This window comes from Pavona decussata, unplaced genomic scaffold (assembly GCF_977016875.1).
Source record: "Pavona decussata unplaced genomic scaffold, jaPavDecu1.1 SCAFFOLD_189, whole genome shotgun sequence".
NCBI lineage: Eukaryota > Metazoa > Cnidaria > Anthozoa > Scleractinia > Agariciidae > Pavona > Pavona decussata.
In genome coordinates this window covers 178208-196173 of record NW_028145598.1, presented here as the reverse complement: position 1 = coordinate 196173, position 17966 = coordinate 178208, and the positions used below count along the sequence as shown (strand labels likewise).

Sequence of the window (17966 nt, the reverse complement as noted above, 5' to 3'; positions counted from 1 at the left end):
ACATAACCCTAACCCTCCATATAGTGACCCCTACCTTACCATGAATTATATGCCCCATTTGGCAATTTTATCCTCGGAATATATACAAGCGAGAACACTAAAAATGTCAAATGTCAAAAATGTCACAAAAATGTCTATGGCCCGGACTGAACGCACTACTTCATAATTTACATAAGATACCGCTTGCATGTAAGATCATGAATCACACAACAAGAAGAACTGATCAGCAAAAAGACGAACAATAAGCCGTCATTTATGGCAACGGTCAGACACAGCAAAACATGTGCAATTCCAAGTTAATAACAATGTGATTTGCTATTTGTTAACTAATATTAGAATTGGCGATTTTAGAATGTATTGCGTGCTTATTACATGCATGAAATCTCACAATTAATTAACTTTTTGGTTGGAATAATAATTCGCCTTTGCTTTGAATTTCTTTTTACTGCACTGTGATTGGATTGGAAGTATTTAATAAAGCGAAAACCAGTAATTTTGGCGCACCTGCGCCATTTTATTTGCTTCAAGTTCCAAATGGTTCACTAGGTAGTTTATGGTTATTGTCATGAAGTTTGTTGCTACGACACTCAATAAAAAACAGCTCTCTTCTATGTTTTATCTTATTATTATTCTCAGAATGTCTATTTAACAATTAATTATTCGATGAGCGCGCGTCGGCGGGTACTAACGCCGAGTTGGCTATAATCGTCTCATACCCAACAAGCATGAGTGGAATAATTCTTTTATTAAAAACAATCAAGAAATATTGCTAGATTTTGCTGATTTCGCTTTGCAAGAACAACCAGAAGACAATTTAATGGTCGCTATTTCTTGGGCATGGCATAATGGCTCAAATCAAATCCCTGGAACTGCATTATACAATGATCCAGTCTTTAACAATAACGCATCGAAACTACAAGATGGCAGAAACTAAAAGATATACAGCGGTGCTCGGTCCCCGAAAGAATACCTTTGACGGCAATAAATTCGCGCATTTTCGTCATCAGACTTTCATAATGAAAAATCCGAAACTCAGTTTACTAGGGTCGTTACGTAACATTTGTTTTAAGGAGCAAAAAAATCAGGGTTTCATGCCCTGAGATTTGAACTTTCTTCAAAACAGAATACATGTTTACAGATAACCAAACTTAGGATTCGACACTTATTTTCGGGGGAAATTGAATATTGAAATTCAATTGTCGCCGAAACTAGACACCCTTAAGTTAAGAATGAATAAAAACATCAGTTCAAAGTATTGACGCACGCAGTTCATTATTTTTCGCTGGCCACTTCCTTCTTTTTATTAAAAAGTTAATGAGAGTAATTTATAACCTTTAAAGAAGTTGCTTAATTTTGTATTATTTTCCCTCCTTGAGGTAAGAAAAACGGGGGTGCAAAATCGAGGTTCTATCCAAGAACGAAGATTGTAGTTTCCAAAACAAAACTCAAGGATATTTAATCCTTGTAGCTAATTGAAAGGAAATCGGTTTGACTTTATTATATTAGCAAGTTCACTGACCTTGGATGACTAAAATTCACGTCCGAAAAAGCACGCCATTGTTACACATGACTGGACGTTGAAAACAAATTTGTTCAATTACCTTACGCCTAGCAAAGTCATGCAAATACTGCTCCAAAGTACTCAATTCGATCCACGATTATCGAAATGTTCACTCGTACGGATGTATTTTACGCGTGCGCATTTTGATAATTCTGATTACAGCGTCCACGCTGTCTGCTGGCATCTTCATTATGTAATATTTTGATTATTCACTCTAAACTTAGCTCAGTATAACTGATATCCATAACAAATGAAAGGCCATCAATATCACGAATTCTCTCGACACTCGAAGTGTTCGATATTGCTTTTAAAACGCGCCGGGTTGTGTTTCACGACTCTAAATTCATTTATATCTATATATTACAAATTGTTTTCTCGTTTATTTCTTTTCGTCAGCATAAAAACACAAGGCTCAACCTTCCTACTTCACTCGTGTTTGCGTGCTTTTTTTTTCGTCCTACGTAAGTTGTTCCGCTGCGATTGGCTACTAACAAAGCAGCTTGACTTTTTTTTTTTTAATAATTTTAAATATTCATATTTTCTTTCGTTTATGGCATAATGTAAGGGAGGTTCGTCCCTGTGTTTCGTTTTCCACCAACGATCTCCACTGAGAAGTATTTGCACATATTTCGAAGTTTAAAACCACGTATTGCTATACATAACTAAGTTCAATCCTTCCATCCTTGTGTGACTACGGTTGAAGCGAAAAACATTTCATTTTCCCTCGCCATTCAAATCCTGACCATCAAATGCTGTTTCTCATATCATTTTTTGTTCACTTTTTCTTCTGTTCCCTATTTGGTTCGCATCTTGAACGTAACCTCAGGTATCAGCTGATTTATTGCAATTTCTGCCTGTTTTTCCGCTAAGCGACAATGTTGTGGTTACGAACTACATGACTTTTATGTGCAAAACAAATGCAAATTAATAGTTCTTCAGTCTGCAATCGACTGCGACAATTTCCAACGAGTTACTCAGTGCTTTTGATATTCTAACAAAACTACAGAAACATTAAAAACGTCCCTTTTCCTCAAGGCTTGGTATGGTTTCGATGGTGATGCGGAATTTTTTTCAAATCAGTTGGCTCTGATCTTGCCCGTCCTGTCCTCCTTAGGTAGCGACAGTAACGAACATCATCAAACGAATACTCTCTGCCAGTTTGCCGCGCTCTAAAAGCTTCATCCCTGTTAAAGCTTCTCGCGTGAGGTTTAAATTTCACGCTTCGTGTTATGGGTGGTAGATGAGTAGGGGGTAGCTTCAGTGTTGGTCCTAAACTTAGTTCTTCGTCGTTCAAATCAAAATGACTCGGTGGTGGACCAGAATGCGGTCGATTGTTATGATCATCTTCCTCGTCGACACTTAACCGTTGTTGAGCTTTCTCGAGCGCCTGCAGTTTACTCTGTAGGTTGGTGTTTGCTCTCTGTAATCCTTGTAGAGAAAAGGTAATTGGTTTCCGTCCGACTCGCTTCTGTTCGAAGCTGACTGTTGAAGACATCATCAGCGCCGGTTCTGATTTAGTCGTTCTAACGGAACCAGCGTCGTCTTGTTCTTCACGACGCGATTTGAGCAGGGTCTCGTAAACATCTCTCAGAGACATGCGACGTTTCACTTGAAGCTCCGCTTCAGAATACACAGAATTCGATCTTGAAAAAGAAAGCGAGGTGTTCTTCAACTCTTCACGTTGCTTCAACAGCTTGTTTCGATCATCCACGTTGCCTTTCTTCCACTGTTCCTTCTCTCGTTCCAGCGCGTTCTTCACGCGTTGCCAGTTGTGCGAAGCGCGATTGTTCTTTTGCTTCAAATCTCTGTTCGCTGCTTTCGCTCTCACAGCCGGTTCAACTTGTAAACTTTCTTTGGGTACAGCGGCCATGATTTCCGACTGTCAACTGTATGCGTCTGTGTTGATGTCTGTAACCCTAATGCAATTCTGGTGAAAATGACGTTCACCTTAATTTATCCTTGTTCAAATAAACGGCTGAAGAGTGCTTAAGATTTATCCCATGCGCAAAGCATTGTCTGTTCCACCTGGCTACATCTTTTAACTAATATATAATTACGTTGCTAGACTCCGCGGGAGAGCTTTCATCAACAATCTCTACATCAACGGCCCTGCCTTTTTCTTTCTTTCTTTTTTTTTTTGTTCTACCTCTTTGTAGCGTGAATTTGCACAAAGCCTTGCCTTTCAAAAGAGCTATTGGAGATAGATTAATTAAGCAAAACCGTTTCACACCTAATATATAAGTTCTATTATTATCTACACACGAAAATTGCATGTTTTGTTTGGTACTATCGCGATACGACAAACGTCAAATCTTTTCTTTAGGTTAAACACAGACTTAGAAACACGACTGGCTTATTCCTTTTTTACTCTTCTAAAGAGTTAATTACTGGCTCCCTGTCGCAAATAATCCCTCCACTGTTATATTGAATTAATTTTGTCAATTAGTGACAGTTTGTTTAGCCAAGCGCGAAGTGGCAAAATGACGGGGCAAATATAAACAGATTAAAATTTCACGAGTAAAGTAACTTAAACCTGTTACTGTCAATGCATCCCAAGTTTTTGAAAGCCAAGTTACCAATTTTTTTTTTTTTGCAAAACGGGAAAACATGCGAGGTTCTTAATTTGAAAGGTCACATTAAGATACATAGTACGTTTTCATTCAGAATCACCAAGCACGTACCGAAGGAATGTACAACTCAATATCTCTTGTTTGAATAGTTCCACTTCAAGAATTCGTCTGCAACATCTAACCATCTCAACAACTAAAACCTCCTTTAAAAGCAATAAACAGTACTTAGCAACAACTATAGATTTCGTCTGAATGGTCACATTTAATGCATTTTATTTCAAAATTAATAACTAAAATAACAGTCATATATATATATATACAGTGTATAAAAAAGCCTTAGCTCCGACGCCTTAATTCATTTCCTTTTTTTTTTTCTGCCTCAAGTTTCATTTACCGAAGACTTGGGTGCTATTTAGTCATTGCGTAATCACCGATAAAATAAGACCAGAGTCAATCAGCCATTTGGCAAAACAATAGGCGGCCCAAGACAATGGTGTATTATGGGTAATGAGGACAAAAGGAGATCACAGAGAAAATTATTAAATGTGAACGACCTTTGAAACTTTCCGGTAATGTCTTTGTGAACATAAACATAAAAAGCGTATATTTCTTAATTCGATTATTTCATCTTTATTTCCTTAGATGTTGGTCAAATCTCGAACCTTATCTTTGTTAAAATTGACATGCGCACTACACCAACACGTTATCTCCAGTATTTTGTGTTTCTTCATCGTCTGATGCCAAATTATCCACACCTCCCGTTCGATCGTCATCTTGTTCTCTCGCAAACTCGAGAAAGACCTGAAAAATAAAAAAATGGAAGTTCTGCGGCAAATCCTTTAATGCCCAACTGCTTTTGCAGTCTCTATTTTTTCGTAGAGGAAAATAAAGAGAGATGGGAGGGGAGGGTAAGGAGGCAACAAAACAGTAAATTAAACTTTCACGTTTTTTGTCACGGGGACACGAAATAAATAAAGAGCAAACATTACCTGTTCTAGTGTAGACTGGCTGAAGCTGTATTCTTCAATCCCGATCTCTTCCTTGCCTGGAGCAAAAATGTCAAAGAGAGCGGCCTTCAGATGAGTGCCGAAAGTAGTCTGTGGTTTTTGCTTTACTGCGTTCTGTTACTGATTAAAACAACTCGCGACACTTAGTAGACTCGCTCGCCCACGCTTTCCCGCCCGCACTGGCGCCGGCTACAAAAATTTATTGGGCGTTACGTTCGGTCAACTGCTGACGCATTGCCTGCGTTTGTTGTGATTGTTGAGAGTAAGGTTTTGCGCAGCTCAAGATTAGAGATTTAGAATGGCGTTCACGGCAAACGGCAAAAGTCAGATTCGCGTTTATGTTTTCTTCAACAAATGAGTACATACGGATGAGAATAGAGCAAAGCAGTTCTGGCCTTTCGTACTAACACAAAACTACTCAATTTTACTGAGAAAGTGAAAACAGCAAGCGGTAACGTGGTCATTCCTGCCGTTTGCCGCAGACGTAATTCTAAATCGCTCTATTAACTTGACTGTACAAGGCTTTCAAGGTTATAGATGAATACCATATTCCCTCGTGTTCTTAGAAGCAGTGAAGAGCTATGACTATCGGCTGATGTTGATGTTGAGTTTTTCGAATCACCTCCAAACCGTAACAAAATCTCAAACTGCATTATATAAAAAATATATACAACACAAACAGAATAAACGACAGCATTGTTTGTGGTTTGAGTGGTTATTGAGTCAAACATTTCAATCACGGACTCCAAATAAGGAACCAAACTGTACAGCATCATAAACAGTACCACAGGAAAGTACTGCTCAGTAGCTTTCATTTGAATGGTCACGCTTGAAGATTTTATCCATAGACTCAAAAGAAACAAATTAACTTTTACAGAATAATAAACAGGACCACAGGAAAGTACTGGTCACACTTTAGCTTTTTACCAATGATTTAAAAGTAAGAAACACCTTGTGCAGCAAAATAAACAACACCAAAGCAACACAATGTTCAGTAGCTTTTTTAACAAAGTCATTCACTGAATAATACATCATCCTCATTTATTCACCAGGTCCCAGTTGTTCAAAGAGCGGATAACTTTATCCACTGGATAAGTCGCTGTCCAGCAAAGTAAATGTACCCCAACCAATGCTTTTGGCAAGTTTTCCACACAATCCCATTCTTAAATTTGACATATGCTTCTACTCTATTCACAAATTATAGGACTATCGGGAAAACCTTGTACACATTTTATCTGCCGGATAGCGAACTATCCAAAGGATAAAATTATCCGCCCTATGAACAACTGAGGGCAGGCCTAAAATATTCCATCACATTATTCCATTGCGCATATACCAAACATGACATTCCAATCCTAGGAAGTATGCAGGATGTTTGTCCCATGAACCTAGCTTAATGGCCTTAGCTCCCACAAGTCTCCTGTAGCTCAGTGGTAGAGCATCCGAACTAGTGATTGGAAGGTCTTAGGTTCGACTCCTGATAGGAGCACTCGGATTTCCTTTTTCCAAGTATGCCTGTGTCATTCACTGAATAATGCATCATTCTTACCTCAAAATTTCATTTAGAAATCCCCACAGAACGTCTTTAACTTAGTCACTAATAATTTGTATCAATGGCCGCATTTTCAGGTATTCCATATTATCATTCCCTACCTTTCTCCAGTTTGTGAAATATAACTGACAGCGCTCCAACACCTTCTCTCGGAACCTTGTACACCACTCTTCCCCCGAACATTTCAGACCGCGCAGCGCCTGGAAGCAACTCTGTAACATAACTGTGTAACCGCTCCATCTGATCATCCGAAGAAGGCACGGGGTCCTGCGTCTGCGCAAGCTTGATTTCCAGGGTATAACCGCTGCCGTAGGTGCTCTTTAAATGTTGCGTTGAGCCAAGGCATCTTAAAAGGAGAAGTTGAAAGGAGTGAGCGAAGGTATAGCAGTTATTTTGCCGCTTTAAACTGACACAACACGGTAAGTATTGTTGAATCTCAACGCTCGATTTTTTTCAGCTCCATTTAGAGTTATATAGAGTTAACAAAGCCATGATATTAAAGTGACTGTTGATTGAAATAACACAATAATTCAATCAGGACGAAGGAAATACAATTAAATGGTTTCAAGCGCGGGAAAACGCGTGAGAACAAGTCACGATTGTTTCTGGTGACTTCCAATTTGTTGAGAAAATGGCATAGTTTTTTTTACCAATCACAGAGCGTACTAAAGCAGAGTAAAAGGAAACGTGAAATTATTTCTGACGCGATTAAAAACCGCTCTAATTTGTTAGATTGCACGAATCAACTTTTTCGTCTTATCTTTAACGTAAATCAGCAGTGACTCACTTGAGTTGCCCTTTGACCATGATACCAACTCTTGAACACAAGGCATCGGCCTCCTCCATGGAGTGAGTGGTGAGAATGGCCCCTCGGCTTCCTTTCACGTTCTTACTGATGGTGTTCCTAATCGGGGGGGGGGGGGGGGGTGTACAATAAAAAAATAAACAGATTAATAGATAAAATAATATCACAGAGTGAAGTACAAGCTTTATGTCTGTCTGCTCAGCGTAAGGAAAGCGTACTACGGTTTAAAAATATCAGTAATTAACAACAGGCTTTCCTTGAGCAAGAAGTTCCTTTATAAAAAGGAATACCATCTTTTCTTTCAAACGTGTCGCGTTGATGTACAGGCGTCTTCCTGTAATGGCACGCTGTAGACTCGAACGTCTTTTGAAATAATTACGCTTCAAAATCGCACAAAATACAAGAAACAAGTTTCTAATCCTTTAAACTGGAGTCTACTTCGAAAATTAAACAAAATCTGTGGACAGAAACATAAAAACGCCTGTATCTTGTTGTTCCCTTTAGTTTGAAAGACGGTTTGGTCATCACCTACGGAAAACGAAATATTCAGTTCCTATAAACTGTTTACTAAACAACAGCCGTATCAGTTAAATTACCAAGGAAAGACCTACGGACATGCCCCTTGGTAGAACGAGGGCCGTTCTTAAAGCGTCTTGTCTTTTTTAACATAGGGGCCCGACACTCCAGCCCGTTTCCCTCCCCGTTCGCGTCTTCTCTAGCCTGGTCAGTGGAGTTTTGGAAAAAAACGATAGTAGGCATTTAAGTTTATTGCTCACCATAAGAAGCGCCTTGCCGAAGGATCCATGCCTGAGGAGGGTTCGTCTAACAGCAACAGTTCTGGGTCACCAAGCATTGCATTTGCAAAACTAACCTGCAGCCAAACAACAGAGGGTGGTAAAGTAAAGTTGCACACTCTCTACAGAAGACACACACAACCTGAGCTTAACCCTTTAATTCTTAATATCGATATGTATATTCCTCCTACTGTTCCCTGCATATTTCTTATGGGACTAGTTGAGAGAATAAGTTTATCAATCAAGGCATGTTCTTCTTAGTGATCATTTCCTTATTTTTATGGTCACAACATTTAATCATGCAATGGTATTGTCAGGAGAAAGGGTTAAAGGGCTGACTACGGTTTCTGTAGCATGAAGTAACTTGCAGTTTTACCCCTCCCCCCCCCCCCCCCCCCTGGATGGGAAGGAACCCAACTTGAAGTGACTACAAGGCCAACGTAGCCTCGAAATACCGACCCCCTGATCTTCGAACAGAACTTCTTACCAGCTAAACACCACAGCACCTCCACAAAACAACCAATCTAACAGACCCTTTCCGAGTTGCTGTGAACCTCATTATGAAAGCGAGGTTCAGTGTAAAGCTTTTCATACGAAAATTAGTTTTGTTTGCATATGAATTGAAACTAATTTTCATAATAAAATCTTTGCACTTAGCCTCGATTTCATAATGAGATTCAAAGTAACTCGGAAATGGACTATTTCAACGGATGGTTGGTTTTACCAACAGAGTTGATGTGATAATTTGGTCACCGTAAAGAGAATCGAGCACTTTAATCTCTTTACGTTGGCCAAATTACCTTATAAATTCTGTTGATAAAACCAAACATTCGTTTGCACTCCTCACCGATGCACCGCTACAGTTTCTTTAGAAGCTTACCCTTCAATCCAATTTCAAATTACCTTTCTTTTCGTTCCTCCTGAGAGATCCTTGGCCTTCTTTTTGGCGTGTTCAGTAATCCTCAAAGCATTCATATAGCTGTGAAAAAAAGTATTTCCGTTTAATTCATAACGAAACGCCCTTGATTCGAGTCCTTTGAGGATATCAAAGTGATGCACAGAACAACAACCATATTTGACAGTGCGGCAGAAATTCTCGCACTCAATCGACTTCTCGAATACGACGAAGAGAAGCCTCCTTTAATGGCTAACTTTCATGTATTGTTAAAAGGGTTGAACGCTCATCAAAACGTTTTCTTACTTTTAAGTTAGTGACTGTTTTTACGCTTTTTAGGTTGTTTTCTTTTTTGCATGGCCCTTAATTTTGACCGGCCTGCAATTCGATTTATCACCAACAGTTTGACAAGAAGTCTGCCAACTGTTACGTCCACACACACCAACTTGTATGTTACAACTGAACACGAGTTTACAAACTCAAGTTTATAGTGTGAATGCACCTTTGTTGAAGCCACCTTCATCCCAGGGCACTCCCTGCGTAACCTAGATTAAGATGTATTTTTAAATCGTCCCTTCACGTCAAGGAACAACTTACTGGTCAACGACTCTGTTCACTTCATCCCAGGGCACTCCCCGAATCCTCGCAAAAAGCTCCAGGTGTTCCTGTAAAGTGACGGTTGGCCAAAGAACATCTGCTTGAGGACAATAGCCCATGCGCTGGAAAGCTTCCAGTGGATGCTTGCTGACGTCATATCCGGCCACATACACCTGGACATGGAAACGATGGCACTTCATGTAAATTGGATTAAATGGATGAAAACGTGGGGCGAGGAGGACGGGAAACGAGTTGCCTCTCCTTTTGTAAGCGTCAGTAACTTCGTCCAAGAGGTCCAAGTCCCTTAAAAAGCCGCTTTTTAAGGGAACGGTACACACTTAGAAGACGGAGAAATAACAGCGCGTCACTCTTAAATGTAAACTGCGTTTAGCTGCCTCAGATCAGTAAGTGAACCAGAGAAAAACAGGAGAAATAAAAAAGTATCATTCAACAATGTAAACTGCGATTTACGGCTTCAGATACGCAAACGGCAGGCCTAAAAACGGGAATTGAAATTGACGTATTTTTGTCCGAAAAGGTCAGAATTTAGAGAACCGGGCGGCGCACCCCCCCCCCCCCCCATATCATCCAGGGACTACCTCCCCCGGATAACAGTGACAGCCACAAGTATCATGGGTTTGTAATTGCAAAAGGAATATTGGACATTTGCATCGTCCCAGTACCTTAGCCCCAGAATCAATGCTCTTTATAGAATAAACAAAACCACGACATTAAAATGATAGAAAAAGTTAGGTAATGAGAATCATGTATTATTCAGTGAGTGACGCAGGCATACTCAGAAAAATTAGGTAATATTTGACACACACCTTTCCTTGCGATGGTTGAAAGTCCGCTGTGATCATCTTCAGAGAAGATGTCTTGCCGGCACCGTTTGGCCCGAGAAGGCCAAAAACTTCGCCTTGCTCAACACCGAAATACAGGTCTTTGACGACAGTTTTAGCGTCCTTGCCCGAGCCAAACCTCTTCCACAGTCCCTAAACCACACAAAACACAATGTAATATATAAAGGAATCGAGACATGTGCCTCTATTCATGAATATTTAAGATTTACCCAGTATTTGAAAAGATCGTCACAAATACGCGTTTGTTAGTTCACACTGCAGGGTAACCTTGTTAAATAAGTTCGCGAAGAAAATCTCCTCTTCGTGACATTAAGAATACAAGGACGCGTTTTGTGGTTATACTAACTGAAAATGAGTGGTCTAATCATTCTAGTAGACATTTTAAAATTAGGCTATTTTCTGATTGTGAACGGAAAATAACGATGCCACATATTGCTATCAACTCTTAACAAATCCCAGTAATAACCCACTATTAGACAAACTCCATATCTGATTGGTTGAACAAGGGTGTGCTAATTTTCGCTAGTTTGTCGCAGAAGCACGTGTGAGGGAAATGGCCGAACTCACAAAATAGATTCCGTTAGTGAATTGAACCAAATTATTCATACCTTGACCATGACAGAGAAAGAGTTTAGTTCAGTTGAACTTCCATTGATATTTGTCAGCTTCTCCTTCTCTCTCTTCACATCCTCATCCTTGGACTCTGTTTTGTGAAAGCTGTCGGATCGTACGACACTAGGAGAGCGATCAACGCTATTCGGATTGCTGCAGAAGAATTGACAACAAAAATAACAGTTAAGATAGCTGAGTAATTAATAGGGCGCTTGTCATTTGTCAGAACAGGCCGGCCAGTTCAATCATTTCGAAAACGGAATGCACCAATTTGAAAGACAGTTTACATGCCACTTTTTGTAATTGCTTTAAAATGGCGCACACTAGTCTCAGAATGTGCCATTTTGAAGAATTCGAGGAATTAATCCTATTAAAGGTACACTCCATTTACGGACTGACCGGCAAATGGAAATCACCCCAAGTGACCTAGACACGGAAAATGCAAGTAGCTAGGCGGGGGGGGGGGGGGGGGGAGGGGGGGGTAGGTTCGTAAGACGGGAAGGGGTAAGGTAGACAGGATGTAAGAAGCCAGGGGGAGGTGGAGTGGGAGGTATGTCAAAAGGGAGGAGGGTGGGATGAGGGAAGCAGTTTTCGTAACTAAAATTTGTTGTCTGTCTCTTGAGAACAGTTTGTCTATGCAAGACTCAATCTAATATCACAGCCTCCAGCCATCAACCAACATGAGGTCATCATAAAAATACTATTGACGTATGTATTTTTTTCCTGTCAGTGCTAATTTAGCTTATACATTAATAACCCTTTTCATCAACGAGTTAGCTCACGTGATCCTTTGATTAAGTCCGTTGATGAATGTGGATGAAATCCCTCACAAGGGGCCACTGAACTGAAAGCTCTTCAACACTTTATTTTCCTTCGAATATAATCATTTTCCATAGAACAATTAAAGATTTTTGTAGCTATGAAATTGCGCAGTCTAGATGGTTAAAAACATTTCTTACCTGCGGGAACACGTGAAATTAGTTGAAGCACCAATATCACGCTGATCCAAGATATAAATCAACAGAGAAAACAGGATTGTATGAAGCACAGGCTGGAGAAAAAACAAAGAGAAAGACGTTGAATAATTACACTTCTCAAACTCATTAATAATTCATCAAGGGGAAACAAAGAAAATCATTACCGTGACCGTGGTTTGGATATGTGATCCTAATTACTATAAAATTTTGCCAACTTTAGCCTTGAATTTCTCCAAGAATTATTGATCATTTGAGAAGCCATATCAAACACTCGAAAGTGTGTTTCATCAGATATCCAAACACCTCGAAGTCGTTTAAAAAAACTCGGCTGCGCCTCGTTTTTTCAACCTACTTCTCAGTGTTTGGATATCTGATGAAACACACCTTCTCGTGTTTGATATATTACATAAAAAATGAACCTACAATCCCAGCTATAAACCTTGAAACAGTTTCAACGGATCTCATCCCCCTTCCCTTTCAAAAAAAAGTTGTTTCTTTCAGAAAACAAAATCTATAATTTCTAACAACGGTTATGACGAAACAAAATTGTTTCCTCCACAAAACAGGTTCCATTCTAACAAGGGTTGCGATGAATCAACATTGAGTGGGGGAGAGGGAGTTTCAAAGAATTTTGACTGGATTGTAGCTCAAGCATGTGTGTATGTGTGAGGGGAGGGGAGGCGGTGAGAGGGGGGGGGGGGACTCTCTTATACAAGCTATGTAGTTTTGAGCCGCCCCAAAGTTGGCGGTATGGCCTTTTAGCTGGGTCACAAAAGGGTCACAAAGTCTGCCGTTTTGGTCTAAATTTGGTTAGATTTTCCAAGGTAATCACGACAGCGTTTCAACCAACATCTATAAACGAAAGAGAGCGAGATATGAAGAGCCAGAATATACCATTCCTTAATATGAAGTGCGTTTTGCGGCTTTTGCCAATGTGTTTATACGCTGTCGTGTTACTGACATACGGAATCTACATTTCAAGGCCAAACAAAAATCGCTCCAAACAATAAAACAATTTAAGGTTTATTTTACGAAGGTGATCCGCAATTAGAAGTGCATTGGGGCATAGAATTTGCACAAGCCCGTAACACGGAAAGCAGAAAAAAAAAAAATTGCCACGGTAGCCTTTGTTCCCACCGCAGAGACGCTTGGCTTTTCAACAGATTTTTCGAATATCGTCATTAGCCCGGCAATCGTTATTAACTAATGTGCTTGTTTTACTGCAAATCCGGGCCGGGTTGTTCGAAAGCCGATTAACGCCAATCCAAGATTAAAAGTTAACCGAGATTTTCATCTGGCTCATTAAAGATGATTTGAAAGGCTCATCTTAAGCTAATGTTAAAGAAAAGTCTAAGGCAAAAGTAAGCGACAAAAATCTTTTGGACGAATCCTTACGGATTTGTAAATATACTCGAATCAAAGTTAACGTTAACCCACGATTAGCTTAATTGGGCTTTGAACAATTGGGCCCTGGAGTAGTTTTACTACAAATTGAACTTATTTGCAGCAGCGGTAGACTATAGCAACAAATAGCTACTCTGCTTTAGCGCAACAGGTAAATGATAGGGCGTGATGTCATGCAGCTTTTGCTATCCAAAGAAATGTTTGCTACAACTAATTTGTTTCAGCCGAGACAAATTGCTCGCTTTAGAAGCAATCATGTTTTACGTGCTGTCAGCTTTTGTGCTAAAATGACAAACTTTCGCGGTAGACTTACAGCAATCAACGACGCCGGGATGCCATTGTACTTTGTCCACTTGAAATAATGGCTTGCAGTCATGTGTACGTCTACTGATTCACCATTGGAACGGAGGGCTGCTAAAATGGACTCGAATCTGTATGCCTGCGGGGAATTCAAACTTTGATCAGAACAAGGAAATACTATAAGGGGTGGGGTTGGGGGAGGGGGGAAAGTTATTGGAGAGCATACTTGACAATACAAGAGCATAAAATGGCTCAAAAGAATAAGCCAACATCCTAAAACAACTAAACGTAACACTTTTAAAGTTAAAAACTTTAAAAAAAGAAAAATGAAAATGCCTTCTATATCCTAAATCAATAGCAGTACTTACTCTGTCAATGTAATACAACGCTCCAAAAACTGGATAGGGCGGCAACAGAAAAACAAACACGTTATGGAGGATAATGGCGGTATCTTGACTTGCTATCATGTCCACCATTGCTACAGTTATCCATGGAATAAAGCCACCCTAGCAAAAACAAACGCAGCCAATCAACTGCAGTCTCCACTCACATGTCAATGTCAACGTTGAATAAATGAAATTAGTAAACATGTTAATAGCCTGCGTAGCTGGCAGTTTTGCTTGGCCTTGGTGGCCTGCAGCAGAGCCGCGAAAACTCCCTCCCTCGTCCCTATACTTCTGGCGCTCGTTTTGGCGGCTCTGCCGCGGGCCACCAAACCACAACAAAACCGCCAGTTACGCTGGCTAGTAAACATGCATATTCGACAGCATCAAACGTGCGTGCTAACACACAGAGAGAATAAACAAAACCCTTGATCCATGTAGTTGAACTAAGGCGCAGTTCAATGTCTTACTTCAAATGTATCGAATCGAACCTGATGTAAATGTGCAAAAGCTATTGTTTTTGCTAATTGCCTTTAATAGATTTGGTACATTAAAGTTCGACGTTTCAACCGGACCTAAGTAAGTTAGGTAAAACGTAACTTAGCAACTAATGCACGACCAACTGACAAACATGCACACACACAAACAAGAGCCGCAAAGGCAAAGCAAAGAACATGCGCGCAGTTTTTCTTACAATCATAACAGCTGAACTGAAGTATGACCTGAAGACACGCAAGTGAACACAAATACCAACCCGATCCCAAAACAACTGAGCATGCAAATGATGCAGCTGAAGTGTTAACTGCTGGTATGCGCACCAACAGGCCAGCACGCATCTGCTTATCGGGGCACGGTCACGGAGATGTTGCTGTGTGTTGGCCAAAACAGCTCAAGTATTTCACAAAGAACTGCTTCTTTAACTAGAAATCGTTCTCACAGCAAAGGAAGGAAAATATCAAATGATTTCTCCGGAGAAAAATAAACTATAATCCGTTTTTTAAAACAATTTCTCCAAAATGCATAGTAAGAACTTGGAAATATTGGCCAATTTTTTTCAAGTTGCAGTCCATTTCCATTCCAGCCCACCGGTGACAAAAATAATTTACACCAGTATCTGTGCCCTAGTAGGGTTATTTTTAACAAAATTGAACCATTATTGCGTTCAACGTAGCAAGAACGCGCTCCTAATACAGATTGGAGTCGAGCTTGTATGGGACAATCAATTGATCAACGAATGGATCTTGGGACGCGTATCTGGCATCCCCCACAGATTTTGCAGGGGGCGGATGACGTCATCACCAACGAGGCAAAGGAGAGAGAGCCTGGTGACATCGAACGCACTCCCTAATCTTTGATTATTACTCACTAGTTTCAATGTTTCCATCAACACAAATGTTTTTCGCTAATCAAAGTGGCACTAAAATAGGCGAGACTGCATTTTAACACACAAAAGCAAACTGACGAGAACCATGCATGCAAATGTACTTACATACATATACAGCTGAGGCATGACCTGTTGGGCAGTGTCCCACTTGCTGAACATGAAAGAACAAAGATACGAGAACAAGATTCCACCGGGAAAATACAGCAGTAAAGCCAACACCAGGCAGCCCATGGCAGGGGCAGGCGTCAGGGACGGTATCTGGAAGGCTGGCACTAATATTACCAATAACGTGCAAGGGATGAGGAAGAGGATGGAATCAGCGAGGAAGAACTGAATCCAGTAAATTAACGAGGACACTCCGGAGACCCGCAAGAGATGTCGCATCTTCTCCTAAAAAATGGAAATGCGTTGATTTTAGAGGAAGTTCACTTACCGGTTACTATCAAAAGATTAACTGAATTTACAGGCACCCTGTTCAAATATTCGGTAACAAATGATCCAAATGTACCATGACATGGTTAAAATCCCAACTGGCAGAAGGCAGACAGCGAGGTATTTACTTTGTGGATGAGGGGCTGAGGATGAGAGTTACCGAGAAACAAATTCACCTAGCGGGACACCAACCCGTTGCTTCGAATTCTGATTGGTGTATTCCGCTGTTGGCGACAGTGTTGATTGCTCAGAATGCCTGCTTTGGTTTTGGTTTTACGACGCTCAAAAGAAAACCGCTCTAAAATCCCATTTACCTGACGCAGTGCCACAACTTCTATGGCAAAGCTTCCTGGGATGATCGCCAGTGACATACCAATCAAAAGAATGGACGTAAACGAGGTGGAGTCAAACGTCCACTCGGGTGTTAAACCAGGGAATGGAAGGATGGTGGCCTCCAGCGGATAAGGTGTTTGATTCAGGCTCTTCAGCGCGTTCATATGCAGTATGGATCCCAGAATGTTAACACCAACCGGCACTGAATGCACTGTAGTGTCATTGTATCGCATCAAGAAGCTTGAACCTGCAGGCTACAAGCAAAAATTAAGTTGATAAATATATCACTCCAGCTGCTTGACTGTACTTGCGTTGTTTCGCGTACTGTAAATGCATCGTGAAAATCAATGTACGCACCAAAGAGAGACTCCGGAGAATGCGAAAAAAATTAAATTTTTGGCTTGTCTGTCCAGTAAACGGAACATTAGGGAATTATTAGCATTAGGGAACTTAAGCAACGACGACGGCAACGGCAACGTAAACGTCGCTTGAAAATATAACTTCGCGTTATTTCTACTACTTCGCGATGATTCTAATTCGTTCAACTTGTACTATGTGGGCGAAGTATCCGGGAACCAAATTGATAGGAACGGCGTTCAAGTAAGGAGGGAGAATGAAAAATTCACCGTCGGGTGCTCACGTTCTCCACAAAACCATGAATTTGGTCATTTGTCGTTGTTGTTTGGCTGACGACGGCAAAGAAATGTACAAAAACATATAACGCACGTGCAGAGCGATTTTTTTTTTGCCCATTAAACCCATTGTTTTGTGGCGTTCTCGTTGCCTTCGCCGTCGTCGTTGCTCAAGTCCCCTAATTGCTTTACTGCAGAAATCCTGCGGTAAAACATTTACAGTTTGAGTAAATTGGATGTAAAATCCCTAACTGCGAATTCCATTGAAGATATGTCACATTCCTGTTATTGGAAACCAGACTGGCTGGCCATGCATGTCGGTCAAAATTGGTAAAACTCTTTCTGCCAGTTCAATAGGCCATTTCCGAGTTGCTGTGAACCTCAATATGGAAGCGAGGCTAAGTGTTAAAATTAGTTGTTTGCATATGAATGAAAACTAATTTTCATACTAAAAACTTTGCGCTTAGCCTCGCTTTTATAATGAGGTTCCCAACAACTAGGAAATGGCCTATTGAACTGGCAGAAAGAAGCAAATCGGAATTCCAATTGGCGTTTTTTTAACTTCTCCTTCCTTAAGCCTGCCGCACACTTGAGGAAAGAGCTGAGCAAACTGCCTCGCGAGGCGATCAGCTCAGCTGTTTCATCACGTGTGCGGTTGCGTTTTCGTGAGTTTTTCGCCTCGCGAGGCCGTGAGGAAAATATCTATCATGTTTGATATTTGAGATTTCGCCTCGCGAGGCGAAATTCTTACGAAAACTCACTTGAGGAAACAGCTGAGCTGATTGCCTCGCGAGGCAGTTTGCTCAGCTCTTTCCTCAAGTGTGCGGCAGGCTTAACGGGAAAATTATGTACAACTTGACTTTGA

The 17966-nt window shown here is 40.6% G+C and overlaps 2 protein-coding genes across 3 annotated transcripts in view; both read right to left on the bottom strand.

Annotated features, from left to right (window-relative positions):
• Positions 1-726: 726 nt before the first annotated feature.
• LOC146462379 (uncharacterized) lies at positions 727-3610 on the bottom strand. The gene has a single exon (XM_085085696.1). It carries the CDS (start codon positions 3429-3431, stop codon positions 2592-2594), a length of 840 nt encoding a protein of 279 aa, XP_084941822.1. The 5' UTR covers positions 3432-3610; the 3' UTR covers positions 727-2591.
• A 777-nt stretch (positions 3611-4387) lies between these two features.
• LOC146462378 (cholesterol transporter ABCA5-like) overlaps positions 4388-17966 on the bottom strand; it is a 29083-nt gene continuing 15504 nt past the window's right edge. For both annotated transcript variants that reach the window (XM_085085682.1, XM_085085684.1), the window contains exons 15-28: positions 16451-16723; positions 15810-16094; positions 14306-14443; positions 13951-14076; positions 12216-12307; positions 11253-11409; positions 10609-10776; positions 9782-9954; positions 9193-9268; positions 8272-8366; positions 7478-7594; positions 6792-7036; positions 5121-5176; positions 4388-4932 (exon numbers count right to left, since the gene is read on the bottom strand). In XM_085085682.1, coding sequence (XP_084941808.1) covers positions 4822-4932; positions 5121-5176; positions 6792-7036; positions 7478-7594; positions 8272-8366; positions 9193-9268; positions 9782-9954; positions 10609-10776; positions 11253-11409; positions 12216-12307; positions 13951-14076; positions 14306-14443; positions 15810-16094; positions 16451-16723 — 2112 coding nt within the window. In that variant the 3' untranslated portion in view covers positions 4388-4821. The remainder of the gene's footprint in view (positions 4933-5120; positions 5177-6791; positions 7037-7477; positions 7595-8271; positions 8367-9192; positions 9269-9781; positions 9955-10608; positions 10777-11252; positions 11410-12215; positions 12308-13950; positions 14077-14305; positions 14444-15809; positions 16095-16450; positions 16724-17966) is intronic.

Bases quoted from the DNA above. Each gene is read 5' to 3' on its own strand.
- LOC146462379 (XM_085085696.1), bottom strand. From the start codon at position 3,431: ATGGCCGCTGTACCCAAAGAAAGTTTACAAGTTGAACCGGCTGTGAGA.